Here is a 22,108-nt window from a genome sequence, read left to right as displayed (position 1 = left end):
CAGGCCGACCTGGATGTCACGAGTGTGTGTGTTGAGTGAGAAAGAGACCTCTGAAGGCAGAAGCAAACACTGAGACATCCACATTTCAACCCCGTGCTGCTCGAAGGGCCCGCTTCTATCAGAAGACAGCTGCTTTGAAAACATCAATGGTGAAAGCAGTCGAGACAAGAGGATATTAAACCTGAAACATGGGTGTTTTGTTTATATATGAACCAGCAGGCCTCTTCAGACAGATGGGACATTTTTCCCCTCTGAATGCATTTGATATTTTGAGTAGCTATATTTGTACTATAGAGCACAACGAGTGATCCGATTTTTCAGAGTAAATCTTGAACAGAACTCCACCCACACACGCACCAAATGGCTCGTCGGTCTGCCATAAATGACTGATAAGATGTTCCTTCTTTGCTTGGAAGGACAGAGTAACACTTCCACTCAGTTTACCCTCTATCTCTGTCTATTTAGGAGTCTAGCCGCCTGCCAGCAGTAGCTCGGGACTGTGTCCAAACATAATCATGATATTAGCTAGATCCTTATTTATGTGTCCCTACCCCTTCCATTTCTCCTCTCCCTCTCTCTCTCCCTCCTCTCTACTCACACTCACTCTCTCACACACACATGCACACACATCCTTCTGCTCAGCCCTATTACATATGCATCCATCCTTCCCACTCCACACATTTCCAATCTTCCTCAGTTAGCTACAACAAACATTACATTTACATATTGATTTCGTAGTTTTAGTCAATGTAAATATGCTGTCATTACAGTAAATTTGAGCTTCTGTTAACATAAGCTCGTCCAGATCTGCGCAGATTAAGGGTGTGATTGCATAATTAATGTGTGCGCTACATATTAATTCCCCCATCCCTCTCTTTCTCTCAACTCTTCCTCCTCTCCTTGGGTTCTGAGCCCTGATTAAGTGCCTGCTTCGGCCCTTAAGCCTCCCATTGATATTCAGCCGCACAGACCCAGCGTTTGCTCAAAACGCTACTTAACCTCACAGCTTATTGTAAATGAAGCTTCCAAAAGTTGATTCCCCCACCTCCTCCTCTCTACGTGAAGCACACAAAGTGTCTGCGTTTGCGTCGCTCGCAGCGTCTCTGTCACAGCTGTAAAGCTGCTGAGCGAGCTATGGTGCCGGTCCAGAAACTCTGACCCGTCAGGGCCACTTGGAGAGATGGTGTCTTCACTGGCAGGTCTTTGCTTGCATGTAGTCAGCATGACATCCACTGTGAGAATGTGGACATCTCATACTAGTGGTTAGCTGTTAGCATCTGGCTATATTTGCCTACTAGTTAATGTTGTTTAAACGTGGATGAATATAATTTGAATTATTGTCCTTTTAAGCATGTTAGTGCAATTTGAATAGATTGATTCATGAATAAATTGTTTAGGTTCCAATTATTAATGCAGTTGGTTTTATCAGTTTGGTAGTGTTCTTGTTGTTTTACTTCCGTATTATAATACTATGAATTTCAATTAAAATGGGGGAAAGTTTCACCATGTTAACCTGATGCAGGTTGAGATGGTAGCTTAGTTTAGGAGCATTACAATCATTATAGCATTATCTTCAGGTACCGAGTGCAGCTTACAGTAGCCTGTAATTGATATGAACTGATATGACTTGTAATTGATATGACTATAATCGCCGTACAGTCATGTTTCAGAAGCTAGACAGAGGCAGAGAAGTACAGCAGTAATACAGCAGTAATCCAGCAGCATCTGCTGAAGAGGTAGTGTATCATGATGCGCAGTAATGGCTCTTCATTTCATTCATTTGATTCTTTGGCTTGAGAAGGAAAGGAGTTGCTGGTTCTTCAGACTGTGTTCTGCATGTAAAGTGGGCCTTATCTGTTTTTTTTTTGTTCATATGTGACTCAGATCTGTTTATCATAACAGTGTGAACAGTACAAATGACATTCAGTCTGTTTTTTTCAGTTCTGATTTGAGCCACTTTTGTATGTGGTCCTAAATCAGATACCAGAATTCGTGTAGCTTTTAAGCAATAAGATAAGATACACCTTTATTGATCCCACAATTGAGGAATTCCAGTGTTACAGCAGTCAAGGGGAAAGAGTCAGATTAAAGATTTCAATATTTAAAAACTTAGAAAACTAGGCATGCAAAAAAAGTACAAAAAATACAAGAAACAGCAAGTCCCTTGCCTGAACTGAGTGTCTTACAGTTATAGTCTTGTGGAGAGGCACTGACACATGTAGTTATAAGAAGCCCTTGAGATCCTGAACTTCTGAATGAAATGAGTTTCAGTGAAGCCATTCCACCGCTCCTAGCTCTGACTCTGCTTCCACACACACCTATATAAAGCAGTAGCAGCCATTGCTTCACAAAAAGCCAGCATTAAAAAAATTGACTCTTTCTTCTCATCTTCGTTATCATCTGCTCAGGAATTTGCTGGCTTTAACTGCACATCAGCTCATAAATGAAACTGTGAGCCCTGACATCAGTGGTCTCCATGTTTACTTCTCTACGACAGCATGTTGCGTGTGACATCTTGTTATTGTTCTTTTGGGCATGCGGGTCAGTTCAGTAACATCTCCAGTTCACAGTTGAATCTGATAATGGCCACATTGTTCAAAAACATGAACAGCCAAATAAAAAAAAATCTGATCTGAGCAGTAAAGTCGAATTGAGCACTGAGGCTTTTAGCGTGTATGTTACATACAACATTGTCCACACTCTGAAGTGAAAGAAAAAAGCCAGAAAACTCAGCACCTGGAGCAGCAATTGCTGATGTGTTGCTGTTGGTCCATTACGTTACCAAACTCTGCAGATGTGGTCAGTTTGTGTGACTGTATGTCATAGTAAAATCTTGCCTTTAAGGTATTTTTAGTGTTTGTAGTTAGGGAGGTGCTGAAGGCTCTCCTGGGTTTATTTCATAATAGCTGCCAGGTTTGTTAGCAATAAGGCAGATTAATGGACTCCATGCTGTTACTGTGCAGGTGGTCATAGCTGTGGTAGCCTGCTGTGCTGAGCGCAGCTCTGGCCAGGCTTGTTAAGACACAACCAGTGAAGTGGGCGATTTGCCCCCAGAGGAGGCACCCACCTCCCTGTGGGCCAGCAGGTTACCACTAGTTGACAAGTTTCAGCTTGCCCTTTACTTGACTGAGTGGCTCTTAGTGATAATGTTTGTTTTTCAATGCCCCCGTCTTTTCTTCCCCTTTGCGTCATTATTCTGTCTAGCCTCATTTTCTGCATCAAATTCTATTCTTTTTAATCCCCTGCTGTGTTCATCTCTATGTCTAACTGTTTTTAATGTTTCCCTCCTTATTCAGTGGTCTCCAAGAGTCGTTAAACCAGAACTTCCTGCTGGTCATCAGCCATCGCGAGGCCCAGAGGGACTACAGTCTCAACTTCCCTGGCTCCAGAACCATACAGGAGGTACGGCACCAGCGTACACGCAGACACAGACCATGCAAGACATCAGAAAGTCACTTTTTATGCCCAGACACACACAAAAGCTCCCAGTAACTCACCCAGAGACTCTCACATACATAATATTATTGTACCTGATTCCAGTTTCCCGTAACACAGCTTTCATTCCATTTGCCAAACATTGCTAGTCTATCTCAGCCATCGATTCATTATTCATCACAAATGATCACATTTCCGAGCACATAATTACTCTCACAGCTGCGGTCTGGTACAACCCCCTCTTTTCCTCCCCACTCCCCCTGCGCTGCGTCCTTCTCCCTCTCTCTCAGCAGTCAAGGAGGCGGTTTAAATACTGAACATTGTTTGATCTAGGCATGCGGGAGCGATGGAAAGAGACAGAGTCCATTCATTTTCCTCATCTGAAACTAAACAGTAGATTCTGCAACCTATGAAATATTTATCCTGGACCCATTGTGAAGGCAGTACATCTCGCTGTCCATCGGTTATTACAATCACAGCTGCAAATGGATTATGAAAATATATGTGTGTGCTTGCTTGCCTATGTAGATGAGTAAGTGTGTGTGTCTGTCAATGTTTGGCCCCATGTGTGTTTAAATCAGCACTCCCCTACATGCACAGACACATACACATATCACTGGCCTGTACTGTCCTACTCTTACCCCCCATGCAGAGGGAGACCTGAGCAGGTGTCATTTGTTATTCACAGTGGGTAGGCTGCTGTCACAGGTGAGGGGAAGTAAGCTCCCCAGAGACTGATCAGGTAGAAGAGAGAAGTCCCACTAATCATTTTACCTCACGTGTTAAAGAGAAACATCTGTATTTTTTAACCTGGACCCTATTTATCCATGTTATTGCATCCAAGTGACTACCAGAGACCACGTTCTTTGAAGCTGGTCCAGTATTGAGAGAGACTGGGGTAGCCAGAGTGACGAAACAGGCTGCAATGAAATCCATTCGGGCAATTGTGCACTGTCAATTTACATCTATTAAACGCGCTTGTTTTGGTCACTGACAGGCTCAGATTGTTAGAAGTGTTCCTGACAATGTCACTGAAAGAACCCTACAGAGAAATTTTCTTTACCTTTCTCTGGTAATCCCGCGAGAGGTGGATTATTGGCAGGAAAAACAACAGTGGGAATATTCGTGAGAGTTGGAAAATGGAGTGCCGGGAAGAGAATGTTGTGTTGAAGTACAAAAAGCCTGGCTTAGTGTTATCTAAAAGCCATTACATGGCATATTTTTGACAGTGTGGAAAAGTATGCGAGATTTCAGAGCAAGACAACTTGAGTGAGACTTGGTTACATTTACAGTACCATTAACACTACACTAAAGCCCAGTTTCCACCAAACACTTTCATTATGGTACCTTTGGAACCAAAAGTGACCCTTCAGACATATGGTACCTTTGGAACCAAAAGTGACCCTTCAGACATGGTACCTAGACCCTGAGTCCACTTAGCGTTTCGGCTGCAAAGAGTACCCTTAAATGTGGGCAGAATTGTTGTTATCACTGCTCCGTCCAGCCACACTGTATTTCCTGGCTCTTGACTGGTGACTCAGATGGAAGTCTGCACCTCGTTTATTGTCCACAGAACGAGGCTGCACGCTGACATTTTCAGATCAAAATAAAACAGGCTGCAGTGAGAGTCTCTCTCCATGGGATATTTAAAAATAGCATTTTTGTCCATATAGTCCTTCTCAGGTAAGCTCGAGATGCTTTTTTTTTCTCAGTGAGGATTAGAATATACATTGTTCACATATTCCGGTCGAAATTAATATATTAAAGGCATGAAGATCCACTCATTACTAAAAGTGTATGTCATCCAAGAGAAACAATAAAAATTAACGGAATGGTCACATTGAAATTTAAGGTGTGTTGATGGATTCATGTAGTCAGCTCATGCACTGAGTAACATTTCATGTAAACGTTCCACTTTAAAGCTGCCAGCAGTCGGCCCAGTGAATTGAGTTGTTCTTTTCTGTGACTCCAGCTGCTGCAAGAGGCAGCAAAACATCCTTTCATTTTATAGTTACAGTTTACTAATATATGTAAAACTCTCCGCAGTATGAACAGTGGTTACATGAGCCTCAAAACCAGCCACAACTCAGCCCTGAGCAGAGTGACTGTCTGCTATTGACCAATTAACAGACTGCAGTGTTCACAGCTCCACCTTTTAGTACCAGATCTGTGAGCTAGGTACCCCAACAGAGGGGTGACCAAAAATGGGGATGGTACAGAACCGTTCCATTGGTACCATCTACAGCTTTTCACAGTGGAAATGAAAAAGCGTACCGAACTGAACTGAACTGTATCGCACTGTTTGGTGGAAACAGGGCTTAACGAGCAGACTGGATCAGATAAAGGTAAGGGAAAATTTCAGACACTTCAATTAACAATCTGAGCCTGTCAGTGGCAAAAAAAAAAAACACACCTTCATTGGGCATAAAGTGACAGTGCAAACATGCCCCAAAATAGTTACATTGCAGCCTGTTTAGTTGCTGCAGCTACCACAGTCTCTCTCAATGCTGGACCAATTTCAAAAATTGTGGTTTTCATTTGTCACTTGGGAACAAGAAAAGGAAAAAAACGGTCCACGCTGAAAATACTAAAGTTGTCGTTAAGTCAGCATTGCCATCATAAAGTTGGTCATCATAAACTAAATATATGGTATTGGAAATGTCAGTATCAGCTGTTTTCATCCCTGGGGCAGTTCTTGATTTTTTCTTTATGTCCTTCATCTTTCACATCCAGTGAATTAATTACTTTGAAGCAGCAGTGAAAGGTGTTCCTTCTAACTTCTTTGCTCACCGCAGCCCCCCGGCTCCTCGGTGAGGGTGAAGATTACACTAATAATAATCAGGCTACTAGCAGGGCTTGTAATGGTGCTAATTGAACAGATTAGTACAACCAACATCTGAACTGGAGGAGGCAGCTCACCTCCCTGGCTCTCCCCCTCTCCTCCCTTTCGCTCTTTCCTTTTTCGCCTCCCTCCGTCATCTCTCTCTTTCCCTCTCACCCTCTTCTCAGGCAGATGGTTTTGATGAGCACCCACTGTGAACCTTAAGTGTTTCTGCTGGGATTACAAACACTGGGGAGGGGTCCCTGCGGTGTGGGAGGGGGGAACCATGGACACAGAAAGGAGGCAAAGGACTGTTGGCTTGGTGGGGGTGCTGTAAGAGGCCATAGGGGATGGAGAAGGGACAATGTGGGCTTAAACAGGCCTCCATGTCGCGGTCTTTTCCTTACGCATGCTTGTCTTTAGGCATCTCAAGGCCCCCTGCAGTGAAAATGAGGCCCAGAACTTTAACCTGGATAGATCTGGACTCTGTTTGCCCCGTGTTGACCATGCTCTTTATATATTTACTCTTTAGCCAAGGAACAGGCGTCTCTCATTTTCTATTACTGTAATGTGTTAGGAAATAACATATCATTAAACCACGTGTACACACGATGTAGGCAATGTCTGAAAAGGTTCAGTAGCCGGTGTGAGGAGCTACAGGTGCAACCCCAGTCAAATAGTCGTTGTGGATCACCTCAGTCAAGTTGCTTTGGAGTCATTTGTGATGCTCATCGTAAAGACGAGGAGTTGAGTTGTGAAATTTTTAGATAAAAACAATAATAAAAGACACAAACAATTGGAGGTGTGCATTTCTGTCATCATAAGAAGACTTAAGAATGTAACAAAGAAGTTACACCATATTCAGCCACACTGACTCCCCTTTCTGCTCATACTGTGTCCACTCACAGACACATATGGACTCCACTACAGAGCACCTTTCTCTCCCCATTCTCCCTTTTGTCTTAGCTGAAGACTAGCCGATGGTCCCTGCTTATGCATATCAATAGGGATAGAGTCCTGTCTTCTTGTTTGTCTTTGCCAAAGGCTCTGGCTTTGCCTTGTGGCTCTCAGGGAGCTGCCCTTGCCCCTCCCTTTCTATTCCTTCATTCTCCATCTCTCCCTCTCTCAGTGTCCCTTCTCTACCTTCTTTCTTCTCCATCTCTAGCGCGCAGGGCTGTGTAGACTCTGATTGGCATTACCAGACAAGAGTGTGGGGGTAAGTTGCTGGCTAGCTTCTGAGCTAAGCTGGAGAGCAAATGTTTGCCAGGGAAGTAGAGGGTAGAATAGGGATGGCTGCTGGTTTCGGGTTGTCCGTGACCAGACCAGTTGTCCTGGGGATTTCCCTCCTCTACTGCCCCCCGGGGCTGGGCCTGGGCCCCATCTCCACTTCGCAGCTGGGGGACATATAGGACCCAAATGCAGACAGGGCTACAGAGCTGAGAAAAGGAAGGTTGGATGGAAAAAAGGAATGAAAGAAAGGCATCTGGTGCCTAGGGGAGACGTAGAAAGAGAGTGCGAGAGAGAGAGAGAGAGAAAGAGAGAGCTTGTGACTGTTTAACGGAAACCTTTCCTTCTCTTTGATTTGCTTCCAGCCAGGGATTACAGGCAATTGGCATTTACAATGATTGGATCATTAATTTTGCCGTGAGGCGTATTGCCCAGCAGCTCAGCATCACAGCCAGTCTATAGCTAATGTTGTGTATAACTGGCTCATACACGCCTGTCTCATCTCAACACGAACAGCAACACACAAATCAGCAGCGTTGTATTTGCCACTAAGACTTAGATTTAAATCCTTTTCTGCTCTGTTATAGATATTTTCTTTACATTTTAGCTCCTGTATGTCCAACTCAGGGTTGATTGACACTTTAAATCATTGGTGTCGTCTTCTGCTTATTGAGCTATACAGCTCTTGGGGGGGGGGTCAAGTGCTTGAGTTTGTAAACTGCATGTACCAAAAGAATCTTGTTTCTGGCTGGTAATATTATCTCTGACCCCTATCACATTTGAGTTAAAGAATATCAGCCTTTACCATCACACAGAAAAGTTAGAGTCTTGCAGGCAGTATTGAACAGATTGAAGAACTCTTTTGGTCCTCAGTCTGTCAGACTACAACAAAACTTAACTTAATCAGAGTTTGGGTTCTGAGCAGCCTCTGTTTACGTGGGTTGAACAATGAACATGAAAGGGAGCGATTAAATTGTTAACATTGCCTCCACTTTAAGTAACGTCTAATATGATATGTAGCATTTGTAGTATGGTTTTGGTTTTTAGTTTAATGTTGTGTTTATGTGAAATAATGTACGCCCTGGGAAGAGGAAGAAATTTCAGATCTTTTTCTGTTAATAAAGTGAAATTAAATCAAACACTGACATTCAAACGCTCCATTGCTTTAGGTCACATGAGTTTTAGCTGGTAATTGTCAGTCAAATTTGCTGTGTACAATGAAGTATGTATGTTTTAGTTTGTTGCAGTCTTAACTTCTCAGTGAGGTAGCTGTTGTGGCAGACAGGGGGCAGCATTAGACAGTATTGCTCCCTGTACGCTGGCTGCTGTTGCCAAAACATGCAGTGCTTTGTAACTGAGGGCTGCAACAAAAACTTCGGCTACCTGGAGAAGCTAGGGCAAGCCGTTGTGTCACCCTGTTGTTTGGTTGCTATATGTTCTAAATTACTTTGGCTGTTTGTGATACGGTTGCATTAGATTCTAATAATAGCATCGTACCTCTCATATGGTCAGAGGAGGCCTGTGTGAGTGACTGCCTACAGTTTGTGATGGTGGTGGTGGTGTAGTTTCAGGTGGCCCGGTGTGTAGCTGTGTTTTCTTTCTGTGTTGAGATCAGGTTGTCCTCTGCCAGGTGCCTCTCACTGTCTGTCTCCACTCTCCTCCTCCTCCACCTCTCACCTTCATTCTCTCTGTGGTGGGCGTTAGTTTGTTGTTTCTCTGATGCTGCTTTAACCTCTGACTGCAGCCTCTTCATTACTAGTGTTTATGCCTCTCCTTTCCTCCCTTTTCCCCTCTATTCATCGGCTGGCCAGCCGGTCAGTCAAATCCCTGTAGTCCGGCTGGTCAAACATAGATATTACACTCTGTAATAACACTGGCCACCCGCTCTGACCCCAGCCTGCTATCCTGGCCATAGCTTCTCTTCATAAGGATAGGCACCGAGCAGTGTGGTGTGGGATTTACGACAGAAAGACAAAGGATGGACTGTGCCACTCATTTATTATTGTTCTTTTATTTGTTTCTCAGCTTGTTTGTACTGCAAATTGCTTTGCTGTGCCAGGCCCAGCACAATGAAAAATATAATTTCTTTGCGAGATTTATAACTTAGATAGAATATTTACTGTTGCCTTGATGAAGGGATGAATTCAGATTTAAATATAATTATTCCTGCAGGCAGCCCATAGTGTGTGTGTGCTCTCAGGCACCCACACAAGATGTAAAGTGTAGTAATATTACAGTATTAAGGTGAAAGCACCCAGTCAAAGTCTTCCCCCACAGTCTTCTTAGCTCAGTGTTTTGCAGCTGCTTTCCTGCTTTGCCTGACATTGGCTTTGACTTTGTGTTTGTAGCGTATTTAAGTTTCCACCTCCGTGACCAGCAGCCCTGCATATGCCCAAGGATCCATCTCTCTTCAGTACTTTTTACAAAGACAGGATTTGACCCGTGTGTGGAGGGATCTTTGCTCCACAATTGACAGTTTTCTCAGCATCAGTGTCCAGCCCTGCGGCCCTGAGGGGCAGAATTCTGCTGAACAAATGCAGTAGAATCCACGGCCGCCAGCGCTCAGACGCCGACGGGGCTTTGATCACCTTCGGCTGGCGCACATCAGGCTGGCGTTAGGGCTTTAAACCAACAACCCACTGGACGGTGTAACACGGCGCTCGGTGAGACAGGCGCTGCTGGCTGCTAACTGTTTAAAAGCACGGAATGTTATTAAGTGATGCAGATACAGCGTCCGCGCATGAATGGGAAAAGAGAAATACTGTTCATTTCAGAGCGTGGGGCTGTTGTTGCTGGGCATTAGCTGTGGCATCTGAAGAATGCTGATAACACTGGCTGTCTCTTTTATTTTTTTCTCCTCCTCTCCTTTTGACTCATCTCCTCCTTCATTCTCTGCCTCCATCCTACTTTTTTCCTGCCACTGAATGGAGGATACTTTGATGTAGCCCTGGCTATAATTTATAACATTGTATTTACTGTTAAATAAATCAGGAAAATAGATTCCACTTACGATTTTAATATTACTTATGAATTGCAGGATTTTAAATGTAAAAAAATCTTTGTGGACATTATAGTTAAGCTCTCTGTGATGTTTTTGTGATTTATCTTTTTGTTTCACTAGTGTGTGTCTGATTATTGTACTTTCAAAATACACTAATCACTTTATCTTTCCTTTATGTCTGCAGGTAAAGAGGAACATTTCAGACTTGACCAACATCCCAGTCCGGCATCAACAGTGGGAGGGATGGCCCGCGTCAGCGTCTGATGATTCTGTAAGAAGCACACAGTAACACCACCCAAAAATTAAGATTTGTTACCCAGACTTACTAAAACAGTTTTGCAGGAAACATTTCAACATCCATCTCCATCCATCTTTCTGTGCACTATAAATGCTGCCTTTATGTTACCCTCATAGATTTTTGGATCCAAGACAGCCTTCTTAAAGATAATTAAAAGTCAAGCCCAGAAAGTAATGACACTGAGTTGGCTTAAAAAGGAGCTTATGACACATGGCAGTTAGTAGTTAAAAGAATTTACACAAATGTGAAAAATAACCTTTAATGTAAGAGTGCAAATTGCACAATTTACAGACCAGTGGTTTCCTTGGCTAAAAGCGATGGGGGAGGTGTGGAGCCAGGTATGCTTGGGAAACTTACGTGTTTTAACAATCGATTTTGTAAGTAGCTTTCTGGAGAAATGCTGGGGAATTGCAGCTGCCAAGGTCAGGGTTATGGTTTTTATATTATTTCTGGTGTGTATGTTGCTTATTTTCTGTTCTTTAGATTTTTTTTTTTTGTAGCTAATGGTTTTGTAAACACACTGTTTCTGGATGGTTCTGTAGCAAAGATAGCAGTAATACGTTGATGAGGGGGGTGGAGAACAGTGTAGGAGGGTAGGGATGAAGATGTGCATGAGAAGGCATGTGTGTTCCAATATGGGTGTGGATAAAAGTAGGGTTGAAGTTAGCATGCACCGGGGGAGAGGGACAAGGACATATAAAAAATCTATATAAACTAGAAGTTTTCAAGAATTAAAAATGGTCAAAAGGTGTGTTTAACTTTGCCCAAAAAACATAAACTAAGAAAAAAGTCAAGCCCTAATTAAAACCCATGGTTCACCGATTATTGATTTACATTATTTTAATACTAACAGTGGAAACTGTTCCACACCCTGTAATCCATGGCGAAACCATCTGTCAGAAGCATGAGAGTAAGATGTTGAAGCTAATTAAGATGTCAAAGACGGTTCCCGTCCTGTGTCCTCTATCTGTGGACATTAAAGCTCACATCATTGAGTCCCGCTGACCTCTCCCGTCCCAGGGTCGCTCTTCCCAGCCATTCACCCTGCACACAGTCAAGCTGATCAGAAGCGGCCCTCATACAGAACCTTGAGGAACCTCTGACCCCTTTTGTCTCACCCCTTCTTTGACAGCCCATGTGTTCCCATGCTAATTGTATGGGATGGTTTATCATGCTACATTGAGGAGCTGTTGTACACACATTCTTGTGTTAACCCCTGGCTAACGTTTTCCTTTTAGATCTCCATGATTGTTGTTTGCTTTGGAGTATTGAGTGTTGACTTTGTTTCTGTTTTCCCCCCCCAAGTGTTATCATATGTGTCCTCTGACATAACTGGCTCTACTGTAGCAACTAAATATTCAATTCATTTGTAGTAGAGCATATTTGTGATTAATAAGGAAAACCTGTTTTCTCTACACAGTGTTTCGGTGGACACAGTATATTCCATACGTCAGCCATTATTCATGTTTCGAAAACTCAAGGTGAACAATGACGGCACCTGTTTTTGTGGCTCGAAGTAAAGCTTTTTTGAGATTAACAGTGAAAGCAAATACATTACGCCATTAATGTGCCTAAAAGGGCAAAGGACAAAAGGTTGTGCATCCTTTCACCACAGGAGACTGTTTGCCTTATTTTGTTCCATTACAGCTCAGAGCAGGCAATTGTAAAGCCGGTAACCACCAAACAAACCATACTGCTACAATGCAGATTTATCGTTGTTGGCATTATCTTTGTAGACATCCAGCTATGTGATCAGTAAACAGCCTGGGATCGCAACGGAAATACAAATCTTCTCAAATCTGAAAGCACATTGTGGGCATGTGGCACGATGGCTGACCTCGGTGTTGTGCACATGTATCATGGCACCAAATGACTGACGTTTGCAACCACAACATTTAGCTGGTGCTTTATGAATTTTGTGTTCACATGAGGAAGAGAGCTGACCACAGACATCCAGACCAAAGCTGTGTTGAGGATGTTGGTGTGTCCAGCTGCAGCAAATTTAACTAGGGATTTGTGGTGTGAAAACAGACGAGAATGGGAACAATTCTGCAGTTTGTTTTTGGTGATTTATTTATTTATTTATTTTTTGTGAATTTTGGAATTCACTTTTTTTGTATATTTTTAAGTGGTTTAAACCACCAAAAAAACAGCAATGCACTTAAGTTTGTGAATTTCATCACCAAGCAAACCCTACCAATTTCAATGTAATGCTAAGTAAGGATAAAGTAAAACACATACATTTTTTTACCATTCCATATTTGTGATCTGCGTCCTGGTTATCAGTGAACCTCACCTCGGCCTCCAAGGTAGCTGGATATGATCGCCAGGGATCATGAATAGATTGCAGCTCATTGTGGCATTATAGGCCCGGTTGGCACCTGGCTAACACACATCTGCAGTGTCTGTGTTTCCTGGATGAGGAGATATTAAAAAGCAGAGACAGAAGTGTAATAATGGCCTCTGCTCTAGCCACAGCCCTCTTATTGAAACGTCTGAAGGTATTAACAGAGAAAGCCCAAGGCTTGGCTGGCCTAGCAGGCGGGTAGGGAGCCAGTGTTAGTGTCTAGCTCATTAGCCCAGTCTCATCTCCCGGGGTTTGGGCCAATAAACATGGCAGCCAGAGGCCCCAGATTACGTTTAGCTTCGCGCACTAGCCCGCTTTCAGAGGAATTGATTACTACTTAACTGTGCTTTGCCTTTAAGTGTATGATAGTACTGTGTCTGCCTGCCTGCATCTGTTTGTGTTTAGGGGCATCTATTGGCAGAAATGGCATATAATCTTAATGACTATGTTTTTGTAAGTGTATTGTCACCTGAAATTGTTGTGTTTTCATTACATTAGAATGAGCTGTTTATCTACATATGAAGCAGGTCCTCTCCCATGAAGTCTGCCATGTTGCTTTACAGTAGCCCAGAATGGGCAAACCAAACTCTGGCTCTGTTCTCCTACATGCTTGGCACATGGGGAAGTTTCAGTTCTGCAGCCTCACTGCTAGATACCACTAAATCCTACACTCTAGACCTTTAAGATGAGTTAAGAAACTTTATCGTCATTATACTGCTCTGCAATACAACAACACAACAAAATAACAGTGGCACTTCCTGATATTTTGTGTTTTACTCAAATTTGTGTGTTTGCAAATGAGCGTGTCTTATAGTACACACTAGGGCCGGGTATTGAAAGTCAGTAAATTTTGAGCTGAACTGTACCTGCAGGATCAAAATTTACAAAAAGGTCACACTGAAAATAGCCATTGAATGTTTTGTGAATTTGTCTCAGTAATGTTTAAGTCACACATTTCCTGATTTTTATCAGTTTTTATAATGTACAGTATTTTATTTACATAAAGTTCATGACATTAAACATTGATTAAGTATTTAATAATTTGCTAGTTTTAGATTTTAATAGAAAAATCAAGTTATTTTGCAGAAAGTGTGTGTTTTAGAGAATGTTTAGATATAGAAGTGTTGTTTTGGTATTTTTTACTGAAACTGTGGTATTGTATTGGTAACAGTATCTGAACATGTTTTAAATCAGTGGTCGTGGTCCAACAGTGGGTTGTGGGTCCTTCTGAATGGATCGCAAGTTATTTGCAAAGCTCAACTTGTAAAAAACACACTTCATTTTTACGTACAGTAAACTTCCGGCACAGAGTCTTTTTTTTGAAGTGCCGTTTCCTGCTGTATAGTGAGTGACTAATGGACAGCTACTTGACACAGACAGCAAACTAACTTGACGACATGGCCAAACGCAAGTATGACACTGAATTTATTATTTAATGGTGTGGACCTTCAACTAATGACTAAGGAGAAATCTGGACCAGTTGGGATCCACTGTTTTAAATGATAACTAGGACTAACTGACAATACCAATGTAGTTGCCTCGAGCATAGATGCTGTAGCAGTAGCAGTAATGCCTTGTAGTTCACTTCTCAGACAGGTTGTTTGCTGCATCATACAGTCAAAGCAAAGTTGTAAAAAATAATTTTGCCGGCACAAGAAGCACAAATGTTTTCTTACCATCTAATTGATCTATTGTTCAGAGTATCTATTTCAACTGTCAGTTGTTGTGTTCTGAGAAAGACATTTGAGTGGTGGCATTGTTTGTTTATGTATTGTTGGAGCATAGGAAATTATTTTGTTAGAAAGAAATTCTCACCTTTCAGGGAAACCAGTAGTTACGTGTTACGTCACCCTCCCTGATACTGTCCACTACTCAATGTGTTTCATTGTTTATTGTGCTCTGAATTATTCAGGGCCTTATGGAGAGTTGAAATTGGATCGGGCTGGATAATTCTCAAATAGCACTGGACAACAGATCAGTTCATTCAGTGCACTGTGTTATTGTATGTCATGTTAGACCAAGGAAGTTGAATATAAAAGGAAATGGCACAAAGTGTAGTTGAAGCAGTAGCAAGGTGAGGTGATGCTCATTTTGAACAGGCAGGTGGTGTTGACCTGGGTCAGCTACTGGTTGAAGTACTTGTCAGGTTTTATGTAGAGTATATAAATCACAACGGTGTGAAAAATTGTAGTATTGTATTGTAATTTCAGTTTTCCTCGTATTGAAAATGGTATTGAATATGGATATTTGTCATGGTATTGCATCGAAATTCCAGTATCATTATATGACTAGGATCATGTGGAGAGGCACATTGTCAGTCTTTTTTGCGTTTGTTTGTTTTAAGCATTACTTTAAATTGTCATCGGCTTTACAGCATGACAACAATGCTGGTAGTTCTTGAGAAGTCCTCCATCAGAAAAAAACTTGTTGGACTTTGCTGTAGTCAAAACTTGATGGAATTCAGGAGATTAAAACAAATACTCCAGCATTATTTGCGAATATCATGATCTGGCTCTGCCTCCAAATTCCCCCTGATTCTCGGGGCTTTGGCAAAGCTCTGTCTGAACATTGCTGATGACGATGACAGAGGTTTTGGCAACAGTTGATCTGAGAGGCTAACAGGACATTAACTTCCTGTGCTGTTGGAAATACGCTGATTGAGCCTCTTTTCCCCGCTTCCCCCGTCTCCTTCTCTCCTATTCCTTCGCCTAAACAATACAGCGTGGAGAGTTTCCAGACAGGCCTCATCTCATTGGAGCTGTTTTGATTGGCAGTCTTTCCTCCACACCTGTTGGAGTGATTGACAGCCGGTGGGACATCCTTATTACATCGCCTCATCTCTCCCAACCCCCCACCACCACCCACCCTTCCTTCTAGCCAGTAATTGCTGACATTTATGCAGTGTTTCATGGTGTTTGCTAATGTATTAATGCTGCGGAGCCTCGGAGGTGCCTTGCCTTGTAGGCCAGCACCTCCCTCCAGTTCCCAGCTGGCATTAATGGAATCCTCCTCTACCTGATAGGGGCCTATTAAACTGAGGATTTATTGAAGGGGGGCCTGGTGGTTTCCGTAGCAACAGGGCTCAGGAGTAAGCTCAGACAGAGCCCCCCTCCGTTGTGCGATTGGCTGCCTTCAGGTGACATTCAGCACCAAGTTAGTCTCATTTTCTATCTCCTCCGACTGTTTTTATGCGTTCTGTGAAGCTCACATTTCACAGAAATGGTTGCGTCTATAAAGTATCCCACTGATCCAGCAGTCATTTATTTATGCCTACCTTAGCCTCTAGCTCTGTATTTGCATTTGTTTGCGTATGTGCGTACATTACACACACTGCGCAGGACCCCAGATACTAATCAGGAGGGGCATACCTTCAGCGAGACTCAAAGGAGCCTGAAACAAGGAAACCAACAGGTGTTAAAGGGTGCGGTGCACCTGGCCTGTCATCTTTTTTTTTTTTTTTTTTAACTGCCTTTTTCCTGTTATATATTAATTTTTCTCATTTTCTCCATACTTGCTCCTCTGTCCGTTTCCTTTCCCTCTACTGCCTTCTCTTTCCCACTTTTGTCACTCGTCCTTCCCCTCCCTCCATCAAAGAGAAAGTGGAGTAAGGTGGTACTGTGGTTGTGGTTGCCGTCAGTGCAGCTGTCAGCAGTAATTATCTCACACTCACAGCCAGACACCTAATCCAAACACTGCCTACACTAGAAAAGAAAAAATGAAACACAGAAAGAATGAAGGGAGAGAAAGAAGGGTAGAGAAGGGAAGAAAGGGTTGAAGGGAAGAGGGAAAGGAGGGAGGGGGTAAGGGAGAGAAAATTCTTTCCCTGTATCGGCCCCTGAATGCTTCGAGCCTCAATGCAAGTGTTAATTAAAAGAATCCAAAAAAGAGGAGCCAGTTCCTTTGTGTGGAGATGTGGGAGAGGGTCATTTGGGGGGGTTAACCTCACCCCCCCACACCCCCCGTGCCCTGCGGCGCTTCAGCCTTGTTTCCGCGTTTCACCACTGAGCCGCCAAGCTGCACTTGTGTACCTCAACATCAGGAGAAGCCATCGGGTCAAAGTGAGGAAGAGGATTGAGAGGCACTCAACTCATTTTTTTTTCCCTTTTCACCTCCCCTCCTTGCATCCATGTCAGCCCAAACCCTCCAGGCTGTCTTTGACAGGGGAAGTGATCAACTTTATTTATACACTTATTAGGCCCTCAGACGAAAGCCTCTCATTGTGAGTAGTGGGGGTAAAGGGTTTATGGGGATCCTCTCGGCAGCCGCTGTTAAGATTCTCACGTTTGATTGCCACTCGATTGGGGAATAGGCAGAATAGACTTGGGGCCATGCCTTCACATCCTTAAGGCTCAGACCCTGTATGTCTTTGTCCGACTCAATACATACAACTCTCTCTCAGAGCTAATTCTGCCCTCAGGCCCGAGACCCATCATTCCTCAAATGGCCACAGCTTTTCTTTAAGTCACTGTTGTTTTTTTCTTTAGTTCCCCAAAAAGTATTGCTAGCTTACTTTACTTCTACTGTTGGAGGAATGATGTTTTTGTTCCATTACTTTGTAAAGTTCTGTGGTAAAATATGAATAACACAGTGATCTAATAAACAGGACCAGACTAAATCAGTTAGAGTTAAGTTACGTGAGCAAAGACGAGGCAATTCAGTTAAGTGTTCTCCGTAGGTGTTCCAGGGATACTCAGCTGTCCTTGCTGTGACATTTACACATTTCTAATTGTCAAGAGTACACTCGCTACTAATTGGTAATACACAAGAAACACAATCTGGTTCTTCTATTATTCATGAGTACACCTTTGTCACTGTCTCCGTGGTGACTGACTGTTTGAGGTCTAGCAGTAAAGGTTTTAATTCACTGAGAAACAAAAGGCTTATTTTTTAATATATATATTTGTTATGTGTTTCACTGTTGGCCTGTCCCTTTAGCGGTGATGTCATTCTTTGTTTGTGTAGTTTCAACATTGCATGGCAGTCTAGCCACTGCTTTTTTTGAGCAGTTTTCTTTGCTTAAGACAACATGGAGGAGGAACACTCATCGGGATATTATTCATTCTCAGACTGTCAGGGGAGATACTGCGTTTCTCATATCTTCGCCTTGGTTACTGAGCTGGTGGGAATTTAAGACACAGTGGTTGATATTGTAATCAGTATCGTCAATTTTTTTCTTAAGCTGCAATAAATTGTAAAATGGTTGTTCCTCTCCTGGGGATCAGTGAGATAGAGTTCATTATCTTAGTTTAGGAAAAAATCTTTAAACAATTGATAGAACTTTAATGTGTCAGTGTCAATAATGTGAAATTGGCCATTCAGTCTATCTCTTTATTATACTTTGCTTATTTTTGCTGCTTGCGTATTATATTGCTTTGTGTGTCATCTTATCTTATCCTATCTTATCTTATATTGGCAGAAATTCAATGATTCAATTATTTTAAGGGAATTTAATATGTAAAGTAAGTTTTCTGTAAAAATAAAAATCATTGTGTTTTCATTACCTTAGAATGAGCTGTTTACATACACCGAGCGGGTCCTCTTTCACAGAGTTCGCAATTGTTACAGTAGCCCACAACAGATGATCCAAACACTTGCTCTTGATAGGGCCTGTCACCTTTTTATGTCGATAAAACTGTAGTTTTCCTACATGCTTGGCACACAGGAGAAGTTTTCCTGTTGACTAAACAAAAATTTTGATTAAGACTAGTCGACTAGTCTAAAAAAAGAAAACACAGTCAAACTTTAGCACACAACATATTTCCTTAACCTTTACCTTCAACATAGTTAAGTGGAAGCATATCTTGCGAGGTCATTGTTGTGATGAGCTGCGTTATGTTCTCAGACCGGGCGGGATCACAGCGTCTCCGGGTAAATGATGTCAGATTGGGCTGTGTGTGGCTATCACCGCTAGCAGCAGCAGCCGTCGTTTGGCGCAGGTTAATATCCACATGCTTGAGTTGAATGTGGTTGCGCATTGCTCCAGTCGAGTTACTATATGCCAGTTTTTCTCTGACACAGCCTACATGCTGCCTTGTTTTCACTGTCTAGATCAAAGTACTGCCAAACCGCGCTGGTTTTGCGAGAGGACATCTCTCCAGTTTTCACTAGCATTACCGTGGGGAGGGGGACTGCTGTCTGACGGCTCTGTAGCCCCCACTAGTGGTGGGCGGCTGCATGACCTTGTAAAGAATAAAACGCTAATTGGTTTAACCGACTGATATTTCTGGTGCCGACTAGCGAGGGGCCAGATTGTTTAATTGTTGATTGTTTAAATGTTTAATTTGACGACAAATCGCGTGAATCGTTAGATGCTACTAAATGCTACCAGACCTTCAGGAAACTATTTGTAGATACAAAAACCAGTCAGAAATGGCTGTTTTTTGTTAACCCAGTAAATGAAACAGCTGACAAATCAAGGGGCTTCATCATATTAATGCAAAAACATATGAAATTTAACTAATACCATAAAGGAGTCCTGCTTCTTAGTTTAGTTTAGTATGTTAGTTTATTTAACTGGAGCCATACACAACACAAATGTTAAGCCAGAGCTAGCTATATAGCTAATTTGCATCTCCAATTAAAGGAAATATTAAAAGACAAACACTATATCACACACAAAACATGTTACAAAATAAATATAATATAGTCTCAGTTAGTTCCATATTGAAGTTTTGATCAGTGATCACATGATTGGTTTGTAGTGGTGTAACAATACATCTGTCTGGATTGATGTGTCAGGCAGATAATGGTAAGCAGCCAAGAAAAAGACACTCAGGATATTTACTGATGTCTCACACTGATTTCATGCCCTTGAATTAATCAAATCAAAATCATAGTGTGGCCAACTTTGTGATATCAGCAAAGATCGTATTGTTGTCCAAAGAATTGTGCAATAACTTGGGATTTTCAGCCCTACTAGTTTGTCTTGAGCCATGTGTTCTCTGACTGAAAGTGCTGATTGATTTTTTAACATTGGGGGATAGATACCGTGATATAAACATAACGGCCAAAATCTCTGACAGTAGAGAAATGTATGTTATTGTGTGATACAGCATATAGTGTAATATTTCTTAACACAAGCTGCACCTAACCATGCATGTAGCTCCACCACGACTGTCCAAATGTTTCTTCAGCAAATGTTTTGGCTGCAGCAAACTCACTGTCTAGCATTGAAAAGATGAGGTAGTGTGAAAAGACAGAATATAATAGGCAGTCTGGCAGTTTGTTAGATATGTAAGTTCTTATCAGTGCCAGGTATATAGATGGACTCACAAGTAAGTCCATGTTGCTGACAAGGTCTAGTGGTTACACTGTTCTCTTCTGCTATACAAGCTGAGGCCAGCATGAGGAACCACGCTATTTTAGGAGAAACTCCCTGCGGCATGTGTAGCCCTTTTCAGACTCAGTTGGCGTTGCATGTAATCGTCTCCTGATTCAACCATGTCCAGCTGCTCTTTGTGCGTCTTAGCACCTGACAATGGAGCAGATCACAGGACCTCAGCAGGGGACGAGCAGCTTCTCTGCCTCTTATCACACCCAGCCCGCCTGCCCTGCCTCAGCCCTGTTGTTTAGAAGTTCACTCTCCCAGAAAAGTATTTTGCATCTGGGCTTTCTGCTCTGCTCTTAACAAACAGCACATCAGTGAATATATTGTTGCATTATCTTGACAAGTATCAGCACATTCAGGTAATAAGTCACGGTTTGATTGTTACCAGTCGTGCTCTCAGTGGTTACTGTTCACAGGAATAAACAAATGTGTCTTCATGTTGTGAAAATGTTTTTAGTTTGTTTAAAGTTGGTTCCACACTGTTACATGATGGGAATCAATCTAAAATATGACACACCTTTTTTTTCTTAAAAAAGCGAGTATCTTTAGTTTCACACCCACATCCTGCAACTGCCTAGCCTGTATTGTTGACGTCCCTCGGGGTGTAAGCCAGGAGACACCAGCTGTAATGAGTCCCTGCTGAACGCTGACATTTAAAGTCCTGGCTTTGGATTTGGGAGCTCATTAGTCAGGTGTTCTCTTACTACAAACCACCATCACACCATCAACGGCTACTGCAGGTGTACAGAAACCTCATCAAGCTTCTACCCTGATTAGAAAGATGAGCAAGATTGTGTTTGAAAGCCACTGAGTATCTCATGATATGGGCTATGCTTCTACAGCCTGGGGACACCTAGTCTTAAATAGGCAAACCAAAGTATTTGACAAGATACTGCGATGTACAACTTGAGAGTCAGGTGTCAGGTTTGTTGTTTTGATTATAGTTCAGTTTTTGGTCAGGAGTAGAATCACTCACTCCCCCTGATAAACAGATAGGATTCAATTAAATTTGATGGTCACTTGAAAGATCTCACACAACTGCTTGGCCTTGCTTGTTAGACTAGGTTTAATCACTCTTTCATTATGTTCCCTGTTTTTAGATGACGCTAGCTGTCTCTGGGATCAGCTACCCTTGCCATCACCTCAGTGTTTGTCGAAGGTCCTCACCAGCCAATTCCCAGGAACCCACAGAAGAGGTATGAACACACTGGGTGTTGTGTATACATACTAACCAATGAAATGCTTTTGTTGAAGAAGGTTTTGTTACTTCATCCCCCAAATAACCATTTTGTTTATCAGTTACTCACCATATGTTATGGTGAATTCATGAAGAAAACTTTTCTCTCGTATGCCTCTGGTGAACGAAGAATCCAAAAATTGAGAAAATTGTTCATCAATTGAAGTCATAGGGGTCTGCGTTTAACAACAGCAAAACTATATCAAAACATCCATTTACAAACTCTCACACAGCTCATGCAGTATAATACAAGTCTCATTTATCCAGTCATAGGCCTAGTACATCTGTGAAACTTATTTCTGCCCCTTTAAAGCCAGACCCCATTCACAAAAACTATAATTTTACCTTACCGAACACAGGAGCTGCTGGTCCACCACTGCCTCGATAACTTAGTTTGTTTGTATTACTGTGCAAC

General features: G+C 42.3%; 1 protein-coding gene across 1 annotated transcript in view; it reads left to right on the top strand.

The window, feature by feature from the left end:
- faf1 (Fas (TNFRSF6) associated factor 1) overlaps positions 1-22,108 on the top strand; it is an 85,205-nt gene that overhangs the window by 20,015 nt on the left and 43,082 nt on the right. Inside the window, exons 7-9 of the mRNA XM_050055320.1 lie at positions 3,297-3,402; positions 10,669-10,755; positions 21,557-21,652. Coding sequence (XP_049911277.1) covers positions 3,297-3,402; positions 10,669-10,755; positions 21,557-21,652 — 289 coding nt within the window. The remainder of the gene's footprint in view (positions 1-3,296; positions 3,403-10,668; positions 10,756-21,556; positions 21,653-22,108) is intronic.

This window comes from Epinephelus moara, chromosome 10 (assembly GCF_006386435.1).
Source record: "Epinephelus moara isolate mb chromosome 10, YSFRI_EMoa_1.0, whole genome shotgun sequence".
Taxonomy (NCBI): Eukaryota; Metazoa; Chordata; class Actinopteri; order Perciformes; family Serranidae; genus Epinephelus; species Epinephelus moara.
This window is presented reverse-complemented; position numbering and strand designations above follow the sequence as displayed.